Source organism: Ovis aries, chromosome 3 (assembly GCF_016772045.2).
Source record: "Ovis aries strain OAR_USU_Benz2616 breed Rambouillet chromosome 3, ARS-UI_Ramb_v3.0, whole genome shotgun sequence".
In the NCBI taxonomy this organism is placed as follows: domain Eukaryota; kingdom Metazoa; phylum Chordata; class Mammalia; order Artiodactyla; family Bovidae; genus Ovis; species Ovis aries.
This window is the reverse complement of record NC_056056.1, coordinates 148,215,839-148,239,680: the sequence shown is the minus strand read 5'-3', so window position 1 is coordinate 148,239,680 and position 23,842 is coordinate 148,215,839. Positions and strand designations below refer to the sequence as shown.

The window sequence follows — 23,842 nt, the reverse complement described above, 5'->3', positions numbered from 1 at the left end:
CCATTCATCCAACAAATATTCACTAAGCACTGTAAGAATTCTTTGTTTTCAAGCATCTTAAAATGGATAGTTAACTCATCTAGTAACAAATGCTATCAACATGCAATCTGAAATATACCATGTTGTTTCTCACACCTGTAACAGCATGTACACTTTATTTTTTTTAAGCTTTACAAATATGCATTATAGGCTCAATTTTTAATACAATATGATGATTAAGAGTTGGCTTATTCAAACCATCTCAAGATATGTTAAAATAAATGAGAAACTTAGCAACATATTAGAATGTTAAAATTTCAAAAATCTCCTGTCATTCTAAATTATTTTAAGCATTGTTCTCCATAATCATATCTTGCCTAACGGAAAAAGTACAAGAATATAGTAAATAACAAGTTCCGCAGAGGAGAAATTTGTCAATATAAATTTTTTACAAGGGAGAATATGATAAAGAACTAAATTTCTATCATATGAAATCTTTGCCTATGCCCAAGGCCTATGCATTTAATAGTGATAATAAAGAACATCAGAAAAAATGTTTACCTGGTATTTTCTATTCTTACCTTGCTTTTTGGTTTCACTTCACCACAAAGCTTCATAAGGTCTGAAGACAGTGAGCTGTGTGCAAAAAAATAATTAATCATATGTATAAAAGGAAACAATATAGGAAACTATATGACTTCAAATGAGTTTAAGTATGGAAAAAATTTATAAGCTTATGGAAAACACAGAAAGACAAATTTAAAATAAAAATAAACTAATCAAAATAGTTCATTTTCCTTCCTTAAATATCTCAGTATTTTATTTTAAAATTTTTGATGGTTAAGCATTACTTAGTTTGGCTTCCATATTACTATTTCTACTGTTCTTCACTTAGCCATAAAATATAAAATTATTTGTTTTATGTTAATTGATTCAACAAGATAAAATTATTAAAAATATTACAGAAACAAGTCAACTCATTAAGTTTCTAAAGGTTCTCTTACCTTCCTTCTGATCCTGGGCTGTTTAAAGGTACATCCTCATCAGTGCTGTCCTCTACATTTTCTAAAAAAAAAAGTCCAAAATGTAAGCATTATCCATGTCACACTTTGAATGATTGTATGCCTATGCTATAATAAACACCAGTCTGAGGTCTCTCAACATGGGCACTTTGGTTTCAGTAACTGAGTCAAAATAGAAATGTAAAAAAAAAAAATCTAAGAAACTCTTTTTATTATATGTCCTAGGATGAGAAAACTGTGTTTAAGATAGGAAAACCGTGAGTTGAATGATAAAATAAGGAAGAACAGTGTTCACAGGATGGAAATGAGATCATGTATTTATCTGACTATGTGTAACTATTTAAATATATTTTCAGAGTATGTATTTATCCCACACCATCCATTTATTCCATGTATGAAAAACCACTGAGTAAAACATGAAAGATTAAAGTAAATACTGCACAAGCTCCTTTTAATCTACTGAGGCAACATCAAAAAATACATAAGTGTAAACATATACGTTGTATTTTATCAGTATTCCAATGTACTTATAGATTGTCTTCTATTTTTATTTTTGTTTTCAAGTAGAACGAGAGTATGTGTGTGTGAAGGTATTCCGAAGTTACACATCAGCATGCAGCTCATTCACATGTACATAAAAGACTAAAACTACAGGTTTCCATGCAATAGTTTTATAAATAAATACAAACAAACCACTGCTATTTCAGAACAGTAGCACACTGATGAAAAGAGAGAAAAGGGCAAACATATAAAACTAGTAGGAAGTCAGTAAATAAAACATTCACTTAAAGTAAATAATTTAAAATATCAGTGAGCCCCTAACACAGGTGCAAATTTTCAAAACTTATACAATTTATTATAAAGCCACTTCACAAAACTAAAGGCAATATTTTCAACAATATATGTTAATTTAAATATGTAGGATTAATCTCCTTTAACTTTTACTTTTATATCATACAGGTGTATTATGCTCATAAGTCATATTCTTAATTCCTTTCTCAGATGCTCCCATTCTTCCTCACTGTTTAGCAGACAACTGGATAGAGATTCTGTAATAAATGATAGCATTATCTAAAATGGAGCCCATCTCATAGGACCCACAAAAAAGGAGTTTACTTTTTGAAATGAGGAAAATGGTGGTCTTTAGGGCAATGTGTATCTCAAAGCCCATACTTAAAGGCTGGAGGATGTGCTTCACAGACAGGATACTGAGTGCTAATGTAACTGAATTAGTTAATAACACAGAAATAGAAAGAAATGACAAATCTAGTCTTTATTTTCCCATACATAAAAGCAGGCTAAGATTAACTGTAATTTTCTTGTAGGGAATGATGAAACCAGCTAGAAAATCAAACATCATATAAGTGCTTAGTAAAAACTATTTAGCTCCCGCATATGCGTGTATGCTTTATTTAGAGATGATTACAGTTTGGCATAACTAACCTAGCCAGAAGATAGAGCCCTTCACCGAGGCATTCACCAAATCACACACCTCTTCAAGACTGAGCTTTGTCTGTGGCACTATATCCATCTGGGCAGCAGGATATGCCATCATCTCACTGCTCTACTTTCAACTCTTAAGAACATAATTCCAGCCCAGTGCCAGCTTCTTTTCTCATCGTTAAGCATTAAAGCTAAAAGCAGTGAGATTTAAAACTCCAAAATGTCTTAAAGGCATCCATATCAGTACATAGTTGCATAATCTCACGTCACTAGAAGCTAACCAAACAGTTATTATGGAGAAGAGTTGACATAGTGTTTCAGGGAAGAGTCAATTATGACTCCACATTAGATCTGTTTATTTTACCTTAACCTTTGCTTACTGTTGATTTTGTTCACTAAAAGTATACTTAATGCCATACATAATGGCCTGCCTCAGGGAATCCTGCCCCTCTGTTTGAATGTTAAACCAAAATGCCTTTATTCAGGAGCCTGTCCACCTGTGGATGCCTATAGAAAGCAAGAAATTAACATATCCCCTCCCCAAGACTGGCCATTCCAGGTGATGTTTGTAAGGTTAATTGTCTTTTCACTTTATTTTCTCACCTCTCCCCATTTCTGTTCTACAAAAGAACCTGGCACCCAGATCCTGATATAAGACGATTATTTTGAGAGGTTAGTCTGCCATCTTCTCAGTCAGCCAGATTTCTGAGTAAAGTCGTATTCCTTGCCTCAACATCTCATCTGTTAGTTAATTGGTCTGTTGTGCAGCGATCAGAGGGAGTCTGGACTGGGTAACAATAGCAGCCCAAGACTACTATCCTTAGAAAGGCGTTCTTGCAAAGTTGGACTTTGTTATCTGGAAACTTGGCTCTCAGAATTTCTCTAGTCACCAGTTAACTAATATAGTTTGTAACACCTAGGATATTTGTGCAAACAATATGGCTTATGCTGAGAATTCCTGCTTTCCTTCCAGAATCTGGAATTCTGGTACTACTATATAAAAGGAATGTATGTGACTAGTACCCAGTAAAAACCTCAGGTGCTGAGTGTCTAATGGAATTCCCTGGATGTGAACAATGCATTCATGTTGCTGCACTTTCATTCCAGAGAGAAATGTATACCCTGTGTGATGCTTCCTGGAAGGAAGAGCATAAGAAAGCCTGGGTATGGATTCTTCCTTACTCCATCTGCATCTTTTCCTTTATAATACTGTTGTTTATCTTTCCTACATTGCTCTCATTAATCTTTACCATGAATACCATTGTATGCTGAGCCCCTTGAATCTTCTAGCAAATCCCTAAAGGTAGGGAAAGATCCTAGGAAGAACAACATAAACAAGGTAGAGGAATAAGAAGGGGGAAAATAAAGATGTTCTTCAATGGCTACAATAAGATACACCTATTAGCATGGAGTACTGGCCTCTAACCTTATGTTCATCATCCCAAGCCACATACTTGTTGCTCTAGGGCACCAACCTGCTTGAAGTCTTCCTACATATAATGTTGTGGCTAAATGTCCATGCTTTACCTTGCTCCCTGCCAAGAGTGTCTCTTCTGCCTAGCCCCTTTCTACCTTGTCTCTTGCCTAGCTAAATCTTTTCCTTCCTTTACGTTTCAACTCAAATTTTACCGGTTCCAGAAAGCCTTCATCAACTCCTCCATGTTTTTTAGGTAGCCCCATTCTGTGATCCCATAACTCCCTGTACATATCTCGTCTCTTCCCTGTCACTCTCAGTAAGGTATAGTCCATGAGAGCAAGATTCTGTATCTTAGTTATCTCTGAATCCCAGCACTCAGCCCAAAGCTCAAGATAAATTGAAATTAAACAATTTTTTTTAAAGCAAGGTACATATGACCATCTAGGTTGTCTGTATTTACTTCCATGTTTTTCTCCGTCTATGCTTTTCTTGCAAGCACTTCTGGGTCTAGATTATGGCCTTAGGGAAAATTTATGCCATGAGTAACAGGTTGTTATCAGTTGAATGGGTTCCTCTTCTCTGTTTTGACCCTTCTTTAAGCTATAGATAATTGAAAGTTGTGAAAAAGCAACAACACTCATCAAATAACAGTGTAATATTTTCTGCACAAAACGACATCAAAGAGGGCATTGATTTTTTCTTCCAAGTTACAAGAGATAATAGACTTAAATAAGAATTTACTTATTACGGCAAGTTGAGCCACTAAGATGAAGAAGCTCAAAGAAAAGGCAGAGGAGGGGGTGGGAAGAACAAAAGGATGGAGAGTGAAGAGGAAGAGGAGAGGAAATATACTTAATAACATATGAAATAGCAAAAATTCTCATTATATTCCAGGAATTTTGGCAGCCTTAACATGGTTCTTTAATATAATCAAAAATTTTTCTACCTCTTTGCTATAGCTTGAGCAGGTTAAAAGTTCACATCTGTATTACTGAGTTGATCTCAAGGAAATAATATTTTGAGATTTAACACACAGGGCAAATTAAGAAAGATCTAATAATACCAAACAGCTCAAATATTTTATTTGTGTAACATTCTACCATTTAAAATAAATTCAGATTCATAGACTGTTTAAGGACCCAGAGAGGTAATTACATTCATCTTTTAGCTACATTCTTCTCCTTCAAGAAAAATATTTTAGAAAACTTTGGACAGCTGTGTGATTAGGAAAAAAAGTTAGGATCAGATTTTGAAATAATTTTAAATAAAAACTGTTCAAAAATAATCATTCAGGAGAATTGCAAGCAATAAAATTACCCTGATACTCCTCATCTTTTATATATATATATATATATATATATATATATATATATATATATATATCTGCCAGGAGAAGCTCAGATATTATTCATGGGTGAGCATAGTTCACATAAATGTTGTAGAGGCAAGAGGTTGAAAATCTCAATACTCAAGTATCTCTTAAGCTCTTTCTAACTCAAACATATTAATTATAAACATTATTTTATTCCATTCATGTAAAATTCTTTGCATAGCTTTATTCAACTTAAAATATTAAAATATATGTACTTAATTCTATAAAATTTAAGAATAACTGAGAATCTATCAAAAATAAACCAAAGACATTATATATAAAAGATATATAACACAGAAAGATATTTATGAGGGTAAAATGACAAATGCATAGATAGATTTAAAAACTAAAAAGGAATATATATCCTATTTTTTCCTACAAGAAACAGAAAGAGGGGCTTATGAAACTAGAGCCAAAACTGAAGTTCAAATAATAAAACAGAAAACTATACTTCTTTAAACATCTAAGAATTTAAAAATCAAGAAATGTGTAAGACAAAAGACTTAGTATGTTTGTGGTCACAGATACATTTCAAAGAAGATCATGCAAAAACCAGCTGGCTGTCAATAAAAATGTTTTAAATAAGATGTACCACAATTAGTGTACATGAACAATTAGTAATTCATGCAGCTGTAGTGTACACAGAAAGCTAAACATACTTACCTAATGGTACGCTATCTAGATCTGTATAAATAACAGCAAAAAGGAAACAAAAAGCAATACTCCAATCAAAACAGATCCAATGTTAAGAACTCCCACATAAAACAAGATTATGTACCATTTATAAGATATGTAGAATAGATGCCATAGCAAACACTTATACATTTATTTTTAAGACAGATATACAGAATGAAGTAATGAAACGGTTAATAATTTAAACAACGAACTTAGAAACATTGTTGATCTTTTTTAATTCATAAAAATTATGTGCTTAATAATGCTAAGTAAGTATTTTTAAGTTACTAATCATTTCCTGTAATGACAATAATTACATCCCCCCAAATTTATACATGCAAATTAAAAAAGGAATAATTATTAAAAGCATAAGTAAATACAGCATCTATTCAATCAAGCTATAGAGGGAAGAGGTAGAGTACAGCATACTCAAAGAGCAAAGTTACCATGCAATTTATTTAACTAAAATTTAATCCAAATTACCTTGTAAAGCATGGCCTAGTAAAGCATCTAGCTCAGGATTTAATTCTGCTTTCTCTTTCAACATATGGAATAAGAGCTGGTTTTGTGTAGCACTGGTTATTTCAGTTTGTTTAAGCCGACCTTCAAGTATTTTAATTTGAGCCTCTTTCTGGGCAGCCTGAAGACCCTATAACATTTCCCCGCAGAAAAAAAATGTATCTTAGATCACACAAAACAGAATCAACTACATGAAGATCTGTATCAAATGGCAAATGCATATGATGTCGGACTTTGACATTAGATAGACCTTGATTATCATCTTTAACATTATCATCTTTAACATTTAAGCAGAAATTGCCTAAGATAAAGAGAGTGCAACTGTATTTGTTCCTGACTTTTTGAGTTGTAAAGAATCATTATTAAATCAAAATTATAACACTGAGTTTGTTTGCACACTAAGAGATTTTTCTTTTACCTTTTCCTTTGTTAAAGCAAAAAAGAAATGATTAAGTTGTTTACGTGTTCTAATACACAAGCAAAATAGATGCGAAGCTAACGGAATTGATGTAAATACTGCTGACTTTTCTTAACTCTAGAGAAAGATAAAAGGAACACTTTTCATTGTAAAATAATCTCCCTCCTTATTACAAAGGAAAGGGTCATTAGAAAAAGATAAACAAAACTGTAATGAATTAACAAAAGCTTAGGTTTTTCAATAATGGCGTAGTTAGATCTTACCTTATTGATGCCCATTGACAGGAAGTGATCTAGAAGGTATCGGGCTTCTGTAAGTGTGCAAGCATTAATGACTGCAGTGACATCCAATGTGTCTCCTTCTTCCTGCATCAAACCAACATATGATGTATCATTACCTTGAGCTGAATGTATTTAACAGAAGACAAACCCTATTGCTTCATGCATTTATTTGATATTATTGGATTAGCTAATGAGATTTCTCAGAAAAGCATAAAAAAATCCCTACTCTAAGAAACATATGGTCTAGTTTAAAAGATAAAACATTTAAGCAGTTAAGAATTCAAGATGGATTAATATATATGTTTTATTAATGATAAATAACATCACACAATCAGCAGAGAAATATAGAAAGCAGGCAGGAAGGGTATACATGCAAAAGCTGAGAATTATATTAAATCATAGATTAAAAAATCCCTTCATATAACAATTCAAGGTGCTTTTAATGACAAAAATATAAAAATACTTCTCATTAAACATTTTTTCTTAGTTACAAACCTTTGCTTCTTCCATCTGCATGATATTGGCTTGACAATCAGAAATGCTATCATTGATATAATCTATATTAGCAGTTAATGACTCCATCTCTTCATTGATGTTAATCACATTTTTATCTCCTTCTCCATTCTCCTTGACTATCTTTTCCCTTCTCTTTGAAAGTTTCTCTCGTCTTTTTGTGAGTTCTTCCCGTTGCTATTGAGAAAACAGATTAGACTTTAAGAAATTATGTTCATCTTGGATCTTGAGAACTTTATGCCAAATGAAATAAGTGAGTTACAGAAGGGGTAAATCCTCCAGGATCCCACTTCTGGGAAGCATCTAAATAGTCAAACTCATAGAAGCAGTAAATAGAATGGTGGTTACCAGGGATTTAGAAGAAGAGGAAATGGGGAATTGCTGGTCAGTGGATATAAAGTTTCAGTTATATAAGATGAGTAAGTTATAGAATTCTTTACAACACTGTGCTTATAGTTGACAACACTGTGCTATACATTTTAAAATGTATATTAAGAGGGCAGAGCTCATGGCATTTGTTCTTACTACAATTAAAAAAAAAATGATGTTCACTATTCATACACAATGCAATCACCACTGCCCAAAAAAACACAGCTTGGCAAATATTCAATTTATCCAGCAAACACATGTAGAAAACAAAAAATAAACAGCTAAGAGAGAGCAAATCTGCTTTCTACTTTTCACACCTTGAGCAGCCTATTCATATCAGCCTCCATATTGGAAATAGTCATTTTCTGCATGATGATGTCTGTGATCCTGCGTTCAAGAAGCTGCCACTTCATGCGAGCTGTTCTAGAAGTAAACACTCGGCCAGTCAATCCTTTCCTTTGATATTTTTTTCTATAATCATATAAAAACATACAAACATAGTTACTTATGTGCTTGTTTGATTATGTGACGCCAAATGATGAGCTGTTTTTCATGTAAGTCCAACATCCAGTGATGGAAAGATTACATCAGTAGGAACAGAAGAACATGCTTACCTGGTTCCATTTGCTGTGGGTGTAGGTAAGGCCTGGACTCTTGCCACAGGAATTCTCATTTTTTGCTGGGCTCCAGCCCTTAATGCATCTGTTTCTACAGCAGCTGCACTGGAACCTGTGTCCTGAACAGGAGTATCAGATGAGCTCAACTTCCGAGTGACTTTCCCAGCCACTTTATCTGACATGGGCCTTACTTGCCGACGAAGGGCTGTAACCTGAAATAGCAATGGAGAATGACTCATTCTCAGTCTATAGAAATACATCATTTATTTCAAAGCCAGAATGTTTCTTCCAAATGGTCAACTTGCCTCTTCTGTTTTGCGACGAAGAACCACTTCTTGGTTTCTTTTTTGGGCTTCTAGAAGTCTAAGTTGATGCTATAAAATAATATTGAATAAGTTAAAATAGTAAACTGAAAAATAAAATACTTTTTACCTCTTCATTTTTACTGTCCCATTTCACTGAGAACTCTAAGAATTCTCAGCAGCATCTGAGCTAATAATCACCTTGCATCCATTACTATGGACTTCGCAGGTGGCACTAGAGTTAAAGAACCCACCTCCCACTGCAGGAGACATAAAGAGACACAAGTTCTATCCTTGGGTCAGGAAGATCCTCTGGAAGAGGGCATGGCAACACACTCTAGTATTCTTGCCTGGAGAATCCCATGGACAGAAGAGCCTGGTGGGCTACAGTCCATGGGGTCACAAAGATTCAGACATAACTGAGTGACTAAACACAACACAGCAGTAATAAAGGGCTTACTATATGCAAGTATCTTCCTAAACACTTCACAAATATCTCATTTTTGTTTTGGTTGCTGGCTGAGGCATGAACAGGAAGAAACACAGTTTAGAATATTTTCAATAGAGGTACCTTACAAGGTATACAATAATTATAAACTCTGGCTTAAATAGAGAGAGAACATATATTAATTGTATTAGCACTTTATAATAACTTTGGAAATACTATGTTGGTTAATAAAATTAACTGGCTACCAATTTGTTTCTAGATAGTCTATATGATAAAGAAGATTATTAATTATTTTAAGCCATTTTATAGGGATATAATTTAGGAAATAATTTTGGACTAAAAATAAAACATGTTCTGGTTCTGTCATTTATTTAACTCTGTGATCATGGGCAAAGTTTGGAGTTGGATTTGATCACAAACATCTCTTCTAGGACTTTAACTCTGTAATGTAACAAATAGCTCTCTATGTTGTGCATCCCAAATTCAAGCAGATGATTCATCTCAAGTTTATATATATTCTTATCTTATCAGACAGGAATTCATTGAGAAAAGGACTCTGTCATCACTGTGACACCTTGCCTATACAATAATAGACATGGAAGGAAAGCTAATAAATCTTTTTAAATTAATGAACTATCTAAAACTAAAATTAACCTATAGTTTCAAGCTTGTTACTAAATTTAATTTCTTCATATTAAAAATCAAATCTCAAGCTCATTCATAATTTTTGTATAGCATACGCAACATATTTGGTTCTCTAAGGATTCAAATTGAATATTACAAGAAACACTTTAGACAGGAGTAGAATATGCACACAAAGCAACAAATTAAAGAGAGCAAGAAGTCTGAAATGGTAGCTTTTTATATGATTAGCTAGAAAAGAGACATCATATGTGTGGATAAAATTCAAAAGTCCAGTCCTGGGAATTAATTGTTCAATACTGATCTCTCTATACACCATATGCTGTTGTTTAATCGTTGTATCCAACTTAGTAATAAAGAAGTAGGTAGCATACACTGTAAGGAAATCATGCCTGTCATCCAAAAATTTCATTAAAAATGAAATAAATGGCCTAAAAGTCAAAACAACCAAAATGCCCGACAATTAAAGAATGGATTAGCAAAATGTGCTCTGTACATATAGTCATTTTAAAAAAATGTACTATTGATATATGCTATAATATGGATAAACCTTCAAAATATACTAAATGAAAGAAGCCAGACAAAAAAGGTTACATATTATATGATTCCATGTATATAAAATGTCTAGAATAGGCAAATACATAGGCAGGAAGTAGATTAGTTGCTGTCAGGAGCCAGGGAAAGAGAGGAATGGGAGTAATTGCTAATTGGTCTGGGGTTGCTTTTTAGAGTGATGAAGATGTTATGGAATGGTGATTGTTGTACAAATTTGTGAACATACTAAATACTTGAATTAAAACTTAATTTTATGGTATATGAGTTTTATCAATTTTTTAAAAAGCAGGAAAAAAAAAGAACAGACCATATGCTAGAGTGTGCTTCCACCTGATTTCAGTAACAATGTACTGACATAAACAAGATCTAAAATCACCAGGTATTAAAAATGATAAAATAGGCTGATTATTAAAATACACTAATATCTTGGGAAAATTAATAAATACATATAGTTATAAATATGGGAGTCATCTGACTAACATATTTATTTTCCTATTTCATTAGTCATTCTCTAGCTCCCTGATTTCATCTTTAGCTCACAAAACAGATTTCTGTTTTCTAAAATATCTTGTATATTCATGTTTTATTTAGGGAGAATTTAGAAAAAGTGGGGGGGAGGGAATGGAACCTAATTGATATTGTGGTAAAGAAGGTGATGGCTCCTTTTTTAAAAAAAAAAAAAGTCATAAATAACTATATTGTCAAAAATTTGGAAAGAAAAAATCCAATCAACTAGAACCTATAATCTTAATACAACTGAATTTAGCATATTGATATGCATCTTTTAAATTTTTCTGTCATTGTAAATAAGCATTCATATATAAAATGTTACTCTATACTTAGTGTTAAATCATAGCCATTTTTCATGTTACTATGCAGTTTCCAAATCCTAATTGTTAACAGATGAATAAATACTCATTAAATGGAATGAATTATAATTTATTTAACTGTTACCCCTACCGTCACATATCTTAGTTGGTTTTACATTTTTCATTACTACAAATAACCTAAAGTGAAGATTTTAACATACTGTAATCTAATTTTTCTTAGTTTAAATTATTTGCTTAGTCTGAGTTCATGGAAACATAATTCTTGGGTCAAAGAATACAAACATTTGTATAGCCCTTTGTAAAGTCTCTTCTAGTGAAGTCTGGTTATTAGTTAAGGAACATTCATAAGAATCTCTGTCTTTGGAACCATCTTAAAAATCACTATTTTACTGCAACTACTTCCTTGGTCTCCCCAGAAATAATCGGTTATTATTTGCCACTTTCTTCCATCTGATCATCTAGGAAATAAGCCTCCAGTAAAACTTTTAGGAATATTATACTGTTTTTCATAAGCTTTTATATTGAATTACTATAATCTACATACTATGCTGCTAAGTCGCTTCAGTCGTGTCTGACTCTGTGTGACCCCATAGATGGCAGCCCACCAGGCTCCCCCGTCCCTGGGATTCTCCAGGCAAGAACACTGGAGTGGGTTGCCATTTCCTTCTCCAATGCATGAAAGCGAAAAGTGAAATTGAAGTCGCTCAGTCGTGTCGGACCCTTAGCGACCCCATGGACTACAGCCTACCAGGCTCCTCCATCCATGGGATTTGCCAGGCAAGAGTACTGGAGTGGGGTGCCATTGCCTTCTCTGATAATCTATATACGATAATAAATGCCACATATAAAAATGCTTTATTGTCCCTCTTTTTCATAAAGTTATCAAAAAAGTCTTCATTTATTGAACAAATTATTGACGTACAGTATTTTTACATAACTGAGTCCACTCACATCTCTTTTACGTTGATCCTTTTTCAGTTGAGCAATCTCTCTGTTTCTTCTAGATTCTGTCAATCGGGCTTTTTCTTGTTCTTCTTTCATTTGTTTCATTAAGCGAACCTAAAATATTAGGTAAATATATCTACTGTGATTACCCTTTTACGATATTCATTAAATAAATCATATGTATGCATGTATACTCTGGATTCTGAATATTGAACCAGAAAAAATGCGGAGTTTTGCAACATGTTAAATGGTCAGTTCTTATTTTTGTAAGATTAATGTATTTATATTTTGAAAATACTTCTAACATATTAATTCAGTGAACCAGTGAAGTTGCTCAGTCGAGTCTGACTCTTTGGAATCCCATGGACTGTAGCCTCCTAGGCTCCTTCATCCACAGAATTTTTCAGGCAAGAGTACTGGAGTAGGTTGCCATTTCCTTCTCCAGGGGATCTTCCTGATCCAGGGATTGAACCCAGGTCTCCCACATTGCAGGTAGACACTTTACCCTCTGAGCTACCAGGGAAGCCCTTTTTAACATATTAATACTTCTACCAAATTACTTACTGTTCTAAGCTTTTTATATTCAATGTCCAGATGTTTTATTACTAGAATAAGTTTTTGGCATTTAACTTATTATCAGTAGTTGTGTGACCTTGAACTAGTTATTTAACCATTCCAGGCTTTGGTTTTCTAATGTATAAAATGGAGGTAATATTTCTATGGAATTGGATTCCTTTGAGAATTCAATGAGTTTATATGCACGCTGTGCCTATAACAGTGCCTGGCACATAGTAAGCACTTGTTATTTTAGCTATTTTTGCTGTCATCAGCAACTATACAACATAATGACCTAACTACTTTTTCGATCATTTCCATACTTTCTATTTTAAGGAAACTACGTTGATTTTCATGGCAAAATGTTAGGAATAATCTATTCTAAAACAAAAACAATAACAGACAAAAATTCACATACTCTCTTTGGTCAAGGGAAAAAAATGTGCAGTTTTTTATACATGGGAACAATAACCACCAAATTCAAGATAGTTGTTACCTCTAAGGGAAAGGAGACTATGATCAGGAAGGGATATATATGAGGTTTTGTACACATCTGTAATATTTAATACCTTAAACTAGACACTGAATATATTGTTCATTGTTATTATCTCTGACTTTTTGCATGTTTGAAATATTTTTACTTTTGCTAATCTGTGTAACAGTTTTAAGAAAATAAAGATAAATATCCATTAAAGTCAGAGAAGTCCTACTGACCACATGATTTTCAGCCATTTCAAAGCAAGACTCCAATAATGGATAACTATAGGAAGCAACTACTAACTGCCAAAGGAAGTGCATCATTTCTAGGTTACAGAAAGAATAAGGAATACAGAAAGAACCAAAATAATTTTTTTTGGTCCCAAATGACACAAATATTACCATCAAACATTAATTGAAAATATAATCAATACCTTAGTTTTCTTCATTTCCATCACATCCTGTTGTAATTTCTTCAATTGTTTTTCATATTGGGACTGATTTTTAAGCAACCTTGCATGCTCTTTCTGAGCTGCCTGAAGTCTCTGCAGTTCTTTATTCATGGCTTGTAGTTTCTTTTCATATTCAGACCTAACTTTTTTTGCCTTTTCTTCTGAGTAAGATTCGACTGAGCCTAAATGACCAAACAATACTTGTATTTGTTTTTGTGAGATACAGATATTTATTTTACAGATTTATAATTCATGACCTTAGAGAAGAGCTACTTCCCAAATACAAACCTCAGGAGGCCAGGGTGTCTTTTAATTACTCTCTCTTTTAATATTGATTCTTACTTAACAGCCATTGAATTTTTATCTTTCTAATTTAAAAAACATCCCCAGCATAAATCAAGGCATTAAAACAATTAGCCACAACTTTGGGGAAAAAAAAATAGCCTAGACAGATACTAGCATGAAATAACAAAATGAACAGTAATATTGAACATAATCAGATAAATTAGCATTTAATGTGACTTCTAATATAATTTTTTTTCCTGTAAAGGAAGATAAGATAAAAATCCAATGTGACAATTTAGTCTGAACTTTAATTTGAATTAAATATAATTCTTACCTAAGTTTTGAAGCACTTGGTCTCTTTCAAGCTGTGTGTCCCGAATTTTATGTTGTAGCATCATTAGCTTCTCTTCATACTGTTTTTTCAGCGTCTGCAGTCTTTTCTGACTATTTTCTAGTTCATCAATCAGCTTTTGCTTGATTGCAATTTCACAAGTAATGTTTGCTAAGTCTGCTTGATAATTGGCTGGCATAAAAGAAAAAAACAAAAACACTGGATAGGCTATAATCAAAGCATGAAAATCATCTCTACTTCAAGTATTCACTTGAAAGCTGCAAGGAAAATATCCTGAGTATACCAAAAACTAAAAAAGTGGCAACAAGATAAAGAGTGTTCACATTGGTCAAAGACAAGAAATACCACTGGTTCCAAATAAAAATGGAAGTCACATAATGACTAACTACAATAAAAGATGAGTCTTGGAGGGCATACAAGGATGAGATGGAGAGTGCTTAAATTTTTCAGTCATGTTTTAACAAATTTCCCAAAATAAATTTTTGTCCTTGCACCAAAGGACAAATACCTTTTTCATCTGATTCAGAATCTGATTCATCAGAGCTTTCACCCCCTTCAATGTCATCTTCTTCCTCCTCCTCTTCCTCTTCCTCATCTTCATGATCACTCACTTCTTGACTTTCTTCCTAAAATGTGATGTAAAAAGTGTCCATTAATAGCACAATATTGGCAAAGTAAACTGATTACCTCATTAAGAGAGACTACACAACAGAATTAGAAAAAAAATTTTACAATTTGTATGGAAACACAAGACCTCGAATACCCAAAGTAATCTTAAGAAAGAACAGAGCTGGAAGAATCAGGCTTCCTGACTTCAGACTATACTACACAGCTACAGTCATCAAAACGGTATGGTACTGGCATAGAAACAGACATATAGATCAATGGAACAGGACGGGAAGTTCAGAAATAAACCCATACACTTATAGCCACTTAATCTATGACAAAGGAGGCAAGAATATACAATGGGGAAAAGACAGTTTCTTCAATAAATGGTGCTGGGAAAATTGGACTGCAGCATGTGAAAGAATGAAATTAGAACACTCTCTGTCACTATATACAAATATAAATTCAAAATGGATTAAAAACCTAAATGCAAGGCCAGATACTATAAAACACTTAGAGAAAAATATAGGCAAAACACTCTGACATAAATCACAGCAAGATCTTTTTCAATCAACTGTCTAGACTAATGAAGACAAAAACAAAAATAAACAAATGAAACCTAACTAAACTTAAAAACTTTTACACAGCAAAGGAAACCATAAACAAAAAGACAGCCTTCAGAATGGGAGAAAATATTTGCAAATGAAGCAATTGACAAAGGATTAATCTCCAAAATATACAAAGAGCTCATGAAGCTAAATATAAATATCGAAAAACAAACAATCCAATCAAAAATGGATGGAAGACTTAAATAGAAATTTCACCAAAGAAGACATACAGAAGGTCAACAAACACATGAAAAGATGCCCAGCTTCACTAATTATAAGAGAATGCAAAATCTCACACTGGTCAGAGTGGCTATCACGAAAAAAAATCTACAAAGAATAATGCTGGAGAAGGTGTAGAGGAAACTCTCTTACGCTATTGGTGGGAATGTAAATTGGTAGAGACACTATAGAGAGCAGAATGGAGGTTCCTTAAAAAACTAACAATAGAGCTATCACATGACCCACCAATCCCACTCCTAAGCATATATTTGGAGAAAACCATAATTCAAAAAGATTCATGCTCCCTGTTCATTGTAGCACTATATCTAATAGCCAGGACATGGAGACAATCTAAACGTTCATTGGCAGAGGAATGGATAAAAAAAGTGGTACATATATACAATGGAATATTGCTCAATCATAAAAAAGAACAAAATAGTACCATTTGCAGAGATATGGGTGGTCTAGAGATTATCACACAGAGTGAAGTAAGTTAGAAAGAAAAAGTATAGTATATTAATACATGTATATGGAATTCAGAAAAATGATAGAGATGAATTTATTTGTAAAGCAGAATCACAGATGAAGAGAACAAATGTATGGTTACCAAGGAGGTTGAGGAGAGGTGGGATGATTTGGAAGATAGGGAGAGACATATATATATACTACAGATAACTAACGAGAACCTACTGTATATCGAATGGAAGTCTACTTAATGATCTATGGTGACCTAAATGGGAAAGGGAAAGTGAAAGTGAAGTCGCCCAGTCATGTCCGACTCTTTGCGACCCCATAGACTGTAACCTATCAGGCTCCTCTGTCCATGGGGTTTTCCAGGCAATAGCACTGGAGTGGATTGCCATTTCCTTCTCCAGCGGATCTTCTTGACTCAGGGATCAAACCCAGGTCTCTCGCATTGTATACAGATGCTTTACCGTCTAAACCACCAGGGGAAAGATATCTAAAAAAGAGTGGATATATGGATACATATAACTAACTCACTCTGCTGTACAGCAGAAATGAACAACATTGTAAAGCAACCACATTTTAGTAAAAAAATAAAATAAAGAAAAAACAAAAAATAAAAATCAGTTAGAATTTTTCTTTTTCCCTCAATATTATGGAGTGTGCCTAGCAGTATGATTTAATTTTGCCCCGCCTCTATTATGATACTTCACATATTAAAATTTGCAATCAAGTCTCACTAAATAAATACAAAAAAGAGAGACTGTGTGATTATGAAGTATAAGAGCATAAAAATTTCACTTCTTGGTAAAATAAATCAATACACAATTTTAAGGTTATTTTATAATAACTTTGTCTTAAATCAAAGAGTACTTTATCTCTTAGTACTCTATCATCCCATAGAAAATGTTTTCATAATGCATAAGACTATAAGTTGCTAATATTTCATAGCTCACATTTCTGAAGAAAAGAAATCCTCAAGAAAACAGTTTAAAATGGATGCATGATAACTGATTCTCTTTTCTACATACAGGTTAGCATAGTTATTAGCAACCAAGAATAACCTAATCCAGGAACTCAAAATTCCAGGCTCATTCTTTCATACTTACAACTTCTAATTCAATGTTTTCTCTTTCTGAAATATTCTTTCCTTCTTTCTTCTCTTGGTCAGTGTCTGTATTGTCCTCTTTACCAGCCACACTTCAAAAAAAAGAAACAAAAGCGTACAGTATTAAAGAGGAAAACTGTTCACTTTTCTCCTTACAGATTTTTAAAAACCATCAATTATTTCTGAAAACAAATGAGAAGAGTTCATCATTTAACAAAGAGCAAAGTTATGTCTGATGCTTCAGAGGAAAATAGAAACTGCCATTCAACTCATAGTGTAATGAATTTATATAATTGGAGAAAATCTTATTTTCTAGAAACACCGAGGAATAGATTATAACCTGGAGCATGACACCTGATAAGATATCTAAGAGCTACTCACAGTAACATTCAATAAGCTAGAATGCAGGCAAACTAATTTCAGTGGAAATTTAAAATAGTTTTGTTTTCTCATCTAAATATATAAATTTTTTCTCATCTTTATACAAAGATATAGAAACTTCATTTTTATCAATGTCCTAATACATTTAAGGATAAATCTGCCCATGGTAGGTTTGTTTACACTATCTGCATCTGTCGTTGTGTTCAGATTTCCCCTGGTAATAGCACTGGCTCCTTTCTCCTAGGTCATCCCTGTAGCACAGGGCTATTTTTCATAATGTTCTCACAGAAATGGATCTCCACACATCAAAACTGTCTGAAGTTCAGCCTGACCACTGATTTAATAGGAAATTCAAGGATCTGCCACAAGATTCACCAACTGAACAAAAGTCTCATTTTCAGGTATCAGTACAATAGCTCTAACTGCATGCTGCTGCCGCTACTGCTGCTAAGTCGCTTCAGTCGTGTCCGACTCTCTGTGACCCCATAGACGGGCAGGCTCCCCTGTCCCCTGGGATTCTCCAGGCAAGAACACTGGAGTGGGTTGCCATTTCCTTCTCCAGTGCAGGAAAGTGAAAAGTGAAAGTGAAGTGTCTCAGTCATGTCCAACTCTTAGCGACCCCATGGACTGCAGCCTACCAGGCTCCTCTCTCCATGGGATTTTCCAGGCAAGAGTACTGGAATGGGTTGCCACTGCCTTCTCCAAACTGATGTCAAATAATGTTATAGCTAAACTACTTCAGCCCTAGTAGAAGTTAGGGAAGCCCTAGTAGAAGCCCATGAGAAAAAGAAGAGTCCCCAACAAGAAAAAATTTTAAATAGTTAAAATCACTCTGATCCTTCTTGGTTTAGCAACCATGATTAATCATGCACAGAAGTTATACTTCTGTTTGTCAGACTCATATATTTTTATCAAGCTAGATAATATTAAGAAAATGAATTTCAAATGAATCTACATGTGAATATTTTCTTCTTGTGCTTTAGTAAACCTTTTTAAATCATTAAGAATAAAAAGAATATTTGAATAAAGCAATATTCTTGAAATAAAATTTCCTTAGAAACAGTTTTAAAATTTTATTAGAATGTCTTTATAACAGCTATCATTTCTTTCAGATATTCAGGTCCATTAAATAACTGCCCTAATACATGGACTTACTTTTAGCTTCTAGGCTAAAAAATTAATCTTATGTAGGCCCTGCTATTATTATTAATCTGTAATGTTTAACTCTAGCTCCCAATTCTCAGAGACATTTCTGAACTCAGAAAAGATGAATATAAATACTTTTCCTTTGAAAATTCTTAATTTTCATAATTCTTAATTTATGTTTATTTAGGTAGTTATTTCTTTAATTTCTATCTTCCCCACTAGATTGTTTAAGTCTCATGAGGGTAGGGATCATGTCTGTTTGGCTTAGCATTACATGCCCAGTACCCATGGTATGTGCATAATAAATGCACATGAAGGATTTATTAAACATATTCATCCCTATGACTGTGCATGAGCACCTCTGTTTGGCACCTCTGCCTGGTACCTCTGCCTGACTGAGTCTCACATACTAATTATGTTGGAGTAAAATTGTATAAATTAAAAGATGCATAAAAATGCATGGAATACAGCACATATTTAGAGTGAGTAGAAACTACTAGCAAGAATATCAATTAACTGGAGAGGAACCAAGTAAACTACAGCAAGGTTCCAAGAGTTTGTTAAATCACTTGTTAGAGAAAAATGCTGAATATACTTGAATGTTTATCATACATCACTTAGGATGTTGATTTTTCATCATCATGCATTTCAAGATGGAAATTTAGAAAGAAATTCCCCCTCATCCAGTCATCTGACTCAAAGGCCAGCACCTTTGAGTCAAGCAGTGCTATACTTGAGATAGACCTAAGGCTTAGAGCTAGGAAAAAAGCATGTGCATGGAGATATTTCTTACTCCCTCTTCTATGCAGTTTCCCTTTTCATCTGCAGCTGTTGCAACATACAATTTTTGTTATTATCAGTTCCTTCATTACTTCAGGTTCCAGCACAAATTTCCTTTTATTCAGGTTTATAGCCTTGTTCCAGATACTTGACCTAACACACTCTCCTACTTCCTCCAAATCACCAGAGTCCAGCTCAACAAATGTTACTTCCTCTTACATATGAAATTAATTCATACATTATAAGCTATTTGCACCAATTCTGATGCAGAAAAATCAGCAGTAAGTTTACGTTATTAATTTACCCTATATCACTTAAAGCTTCAGCTATTAAAGTACAATTTGATATTTAATGGTTATATACAGCAAATATTCATGCTTTCCTCAATAAACTGGGAAAATTTTATATCTAAAATAACTGTCTAAGCAGCAATGAAAAATATGTAAGTTTTCACTTGCCATAGAATCAGAATCTTTGATCTGGAAGACTAGTGATCAAGTGACTTAAAACCTTTGACATCTTGACCACCAACGTCAACATCTCTGTTGACAATGGAAAAAAGAAACTTTGCCATGGGGAAGTTTATCAACTCAAGGGGACTTAAAACCAGGTGTCATGACTCCAAGGCCAGTATCCTAGAACATTGCCTTAAAGTTTGGTTCACAGAGAGAGAAGCATCAGCATCATCCAGGAGCTTGTAAGATATGTAGAATCTCAGGCTCCACCTCAGTCCTATTGAGTTAGAATCTTCGTATTATCAAACTCCCCAGGTTATCTACATGCACATTCATGTCTAAGAAGCCTTGTCCTAAAATACCAAATAATTCTGCTTTTGTTATCCATTAGGGATCATATAAATATTAGAAGCAAACTCTGTTCATTAAGTACATTTAAAGGACTTAACTACTTGAAGGTGGGAAAATGTTTCTATTACACTACTTTAACTATACATTTTATTTTGATCTTTCAAAATAGAAAATTTTTCACATTTTATTGCCCTAATTTAATCCCAATGATAAACATAATATCCTAACCATAAACTAATTAGATGAGTCCTAAGATAACTTACAGATAGAATTATATTCTAACTATGTGAAAGTGAAAGTGAAGTCACTCAATAGTGTCCGACTCTTTGCCACCCCATGGACTGTAGCCCACCAGGCTCCTCTGTCTGTGCGATTCTCCAGGCAAGAATACTGGAGTGGGTTGCTGCTGGGAGCCAGCGTGAGGAATCCCACCCATGATAAGGTCATGTGGAGAGGCCTGATGGGCAAGGCAAGTCAGGCCTCAGGGTTCCCCCTGGAACTTCCTGAGCATGTACCCCCAAAACCAGAATCTGCCTGCCTTATTGTACTGTGCTTTTCCACTCTTCTGACACACTCTGGAAAAAGTTAACTCAGGGCTTTAGTCTTCTGCATTTAAAAGGGATGTTTCAGTTCAAACCCCCTCTGATAACTCTCTAGCTTGCCTAACAGGTTCCCTTGGACTTTTTACAGCTTGAGAATTGCTTACAGGCCCCCAACCGCGAGCGGCACAAAGCTTAAAGCATCTTAAAGATACAGAGCCTTTTCTAAAGAGCTAAAAATCATATTGGTGATGGGTTTTCACTGTTGACTCAATGACTGCCACCAGGCCTCCATATTCTTTATCTTTTAGGCACCTGGGAGGATATTAATCAATGTAATCGGGATATGGAAAAAGGTATATAGTAGTTTTGATGTTAGCAACACTAGACTTTTGAGTTAATTACTTTTCTTTTGTTATAAATCACTGTACTCCTTTTACTTGTTATAAATTGCTGTATCTTTGCTATGTAAGAATAAACTTTATTTAGTGCTTTCTGAGAGTGGCACCGGACTTTGGGAAGATCAACACAAATAAGTCTTCTGGTTGACAAACCCTTATCAGAAAAAAGGCTGCAAAATGTTAATTGGCCCTTTAGCTGGAAGATGATGTAAATCACCTAAGACTTGTGTATACAACTAGGTATGCAGAGAAAAAAGCCTGGTTTTGATAAGAGTCTGGGCTGCTAACGCTGCATAATTTTGTATTACCCATTGGTCTCTATGTACAATCAAAAAGATATATAAAAGGCCTTTCTAGACAATAGAGGCTGGGCCAGTCATTGGAAGGACTGGTTTCCCCGTGTCTCCTCTTTACTCTAATTTCAGGCTGAATTCCCATCTGGGACATGGAGGCTTGCCATGTCTACTTACTTGGCCCAGTTTCTAAGATCCATGAGCGAGGGAGCCCAAGGCAGGGCACTCTCCGATATACAAACAGATGCCAGTGGCCTAATGTAGATGGTGCAAATCTCTTGTCCTGAGATTTTATTGGCTTTCCACGTAAACCAAGTTATTCAGAGTCTTTTCTCCACTTAATTTTCCTACTACACTATTTCTTCCTAATCTAATATTATATTTCTGATTAAATAAATAAATAAGTTTTTTCCTCGCCTACTCTGTCTCCCCTTCAAATCACCCTAGATCCACCGGGGCTGGACCCCAGCAGGTTGCCATTTCATTCTCCAGGAGATCTTCCCAACCCAGGGATCGAACCTGGGTCTCCCGCAATGCAGACAGATGCTTTACCATCAAAGCCACTGGGGAAGTTCATTCTAACTATAGAATATATTAAATAAGTTCTAGAATAAATTATAGAAACTTTAGAATACAAGCTTCCCTTGTGGCTCAGCTGGTAAAGAATCCACCTGCAATGCAGGAGATCCAGGTTTGATCCCTGGGTTGGGAAGATCCCCTGGAGAAGGCTAGGCACTCCTGTATTCTGGCCTGGAGAATTCCACGGACTGTATTGCAAAGAGTTGGACACAACTGAGCGACTTTCACTAGAATACAATATGTAGAATATAATTGTGGAATGTAGATTATTAAATAACTTAAAGAAAATATAATTTTAAGGTTCTAGCTATTTAAATTAAGAGATTAGTTTAACTAATTGTTGCAAAATAAAAGTTCTCAAAAGGCTTATTTTAAGTAAGAAAATTTATAAAGTGGTGCTTCTAAAATATTTCATATTATTTTGAAATCAGTTTATGTTAATGATTTTGATTATGTAATCAGGAGATGTTTAGTAAAATCAATAGAATTTCTAATAAGTAAAACAGTACTTGACACATGGTTAAATAATCATAGTACTAAATGAGTAAACTGCAAATTTTTATTATTTTGAGAGTTCAGAACTGTGCTTCTAAATTTTGCTCAAATATCAAATGGAAAAAAAAAAAGAAAAGATCCTGCTTTTGATGTTCACTTTAGATACATTTAAATAGCAAAACTTGTTTTTCTTATTCAACCTTAAATATGCCTTATAAATCTTGTCTGTAGCAAGGCCACAGTTTCCTTTTGCCTGTTGCCATTTTAATGTTGTTTTCCCAACAAAGATACATAAAATAAGGAAGTGAAGAGAAAGAGTCCACCCATAACTTAGCATGTGCTCCAATAAAATGTCAGTTCCCACCAAATTAACAAATCTCTGTCTATTCACAGGTTTCCAAAAGATATGTTCTAAAAGTCTAATGGTGGGGTTCTTGGGTCATTTTTAGTCACAAAAATTATAATAGTCAATATTAAATTCACATGAAATTGCCTGAATTTTAACTCACATAACTGGTGTGGGCTTTTTTCTCAAAAAGTAATTTTCACATTTTCAATGTTTTTGTTAATTTTATAAGATCATCATTATTTTTAGGAACACCCAGCTAATATAGTCTGAAATATAATTCTACAACACATATCCTTGTGAATGGCAACTAAGTATTTAAATGACATTTTAATAAAAAACCTGGGAAATATTCCAACCTTCTTTCTTCTCGATTGCTTTCCTCAAGTTTCTGTAGCCTTCAAAATCACGAGGCACAGTATTGGAAGGCCAAGCCAATGAAGGACAAACCAGACAGTAAAAAGCGAAAGTGATAAGAAGGTAAAAATGATACATGAGCTTGAAGACTTTAAAATAAATTTTAAAAGATATCATCAAAGGACAATACACAGTAAAAAGGCAATACATTTTGTATAAATAAAAAGTAAGTAGAAAAACAAGCA

At 34.0% G+C, this 23,842-nt stretch overlaps 1 protein-coding gene across 42 annotated transcripts in view; it reads right to left on the bottom strand.

The window, feature by feature from the left end:
• Positions 1 to 23,842, bottom strand: part of KIF21A (kinesin family member 21A) — a 189,222-nt gene that overhangs the window by 36,380 nt on the left and 129,000 nt on the right. For 15 of the 42 annotated variants that reach the window (XM_042246879.2, XM_042246898.2, XM_042246881.2 and 12 more), the window contains exons 12-26: positions 23,600 to 23,638; positions 17,476 to 17,566; positions 14,977 to 15,094; positions 14,451 to 14,639; positions 13,814 to 14,013; positions 12,354 to 12,461; positions 8,931 to 8,999; positions 8,623 to 8,837; positions 8,326 to 8,479; positions 7,622 to 7,816; positions 7,109 to 7,210; positions 6,392 to 6,557; positions 5,897 to 5,917; positions 984 to 1,044; positions 561 to 615 (exon numbers count right to left, since the gene is read on the bottom strand). In XM_042246879.2, coding sequence (XP_042102813.1) covers positions 561 to 615; positions 984 to 1,044; positions 5,897 to 5,917; positions 6,392 to 6,557; positions 7,109 to 7,210; positions 7,622 to 7,816; positions 8,326 to 8,479; positions 8,623 to 8,837; positions 8,931 to 8,999; positions 12,354 to 12,461; positions 13,814 to 14,013; positions 14,451 to 14,639; positions 14,977 to 15,094; positions 17,476 to 17,566; positions 23,600 to 23,638 — 1,783 coding nt within the window. The remainder of the gene's footprint in view (positions 1 to 560; positions 616 to 983; positions 1,045 to 5,896; positions 5,918 to 6,391; positions 6,558 to 7,108; positions 7,211 to 7,621; positions 7,817 to 8,325; positions 8,480 to 8,622; positions 8,838 to 8,930; positions 9,000 to 12,353; positions 12,462 to 13,813; positions 14,014 to 14,450; positions 14,640 to 14,976; positions 15,095 to 17,475; positions 17,567 to 23,599; positions 23,639 to 23,842) is intronic. The other 27 variants (XM_042246882.2, XM_042246884.2, XM_042246889.2 and 24 more) reach the window with 3 other exon arrangements.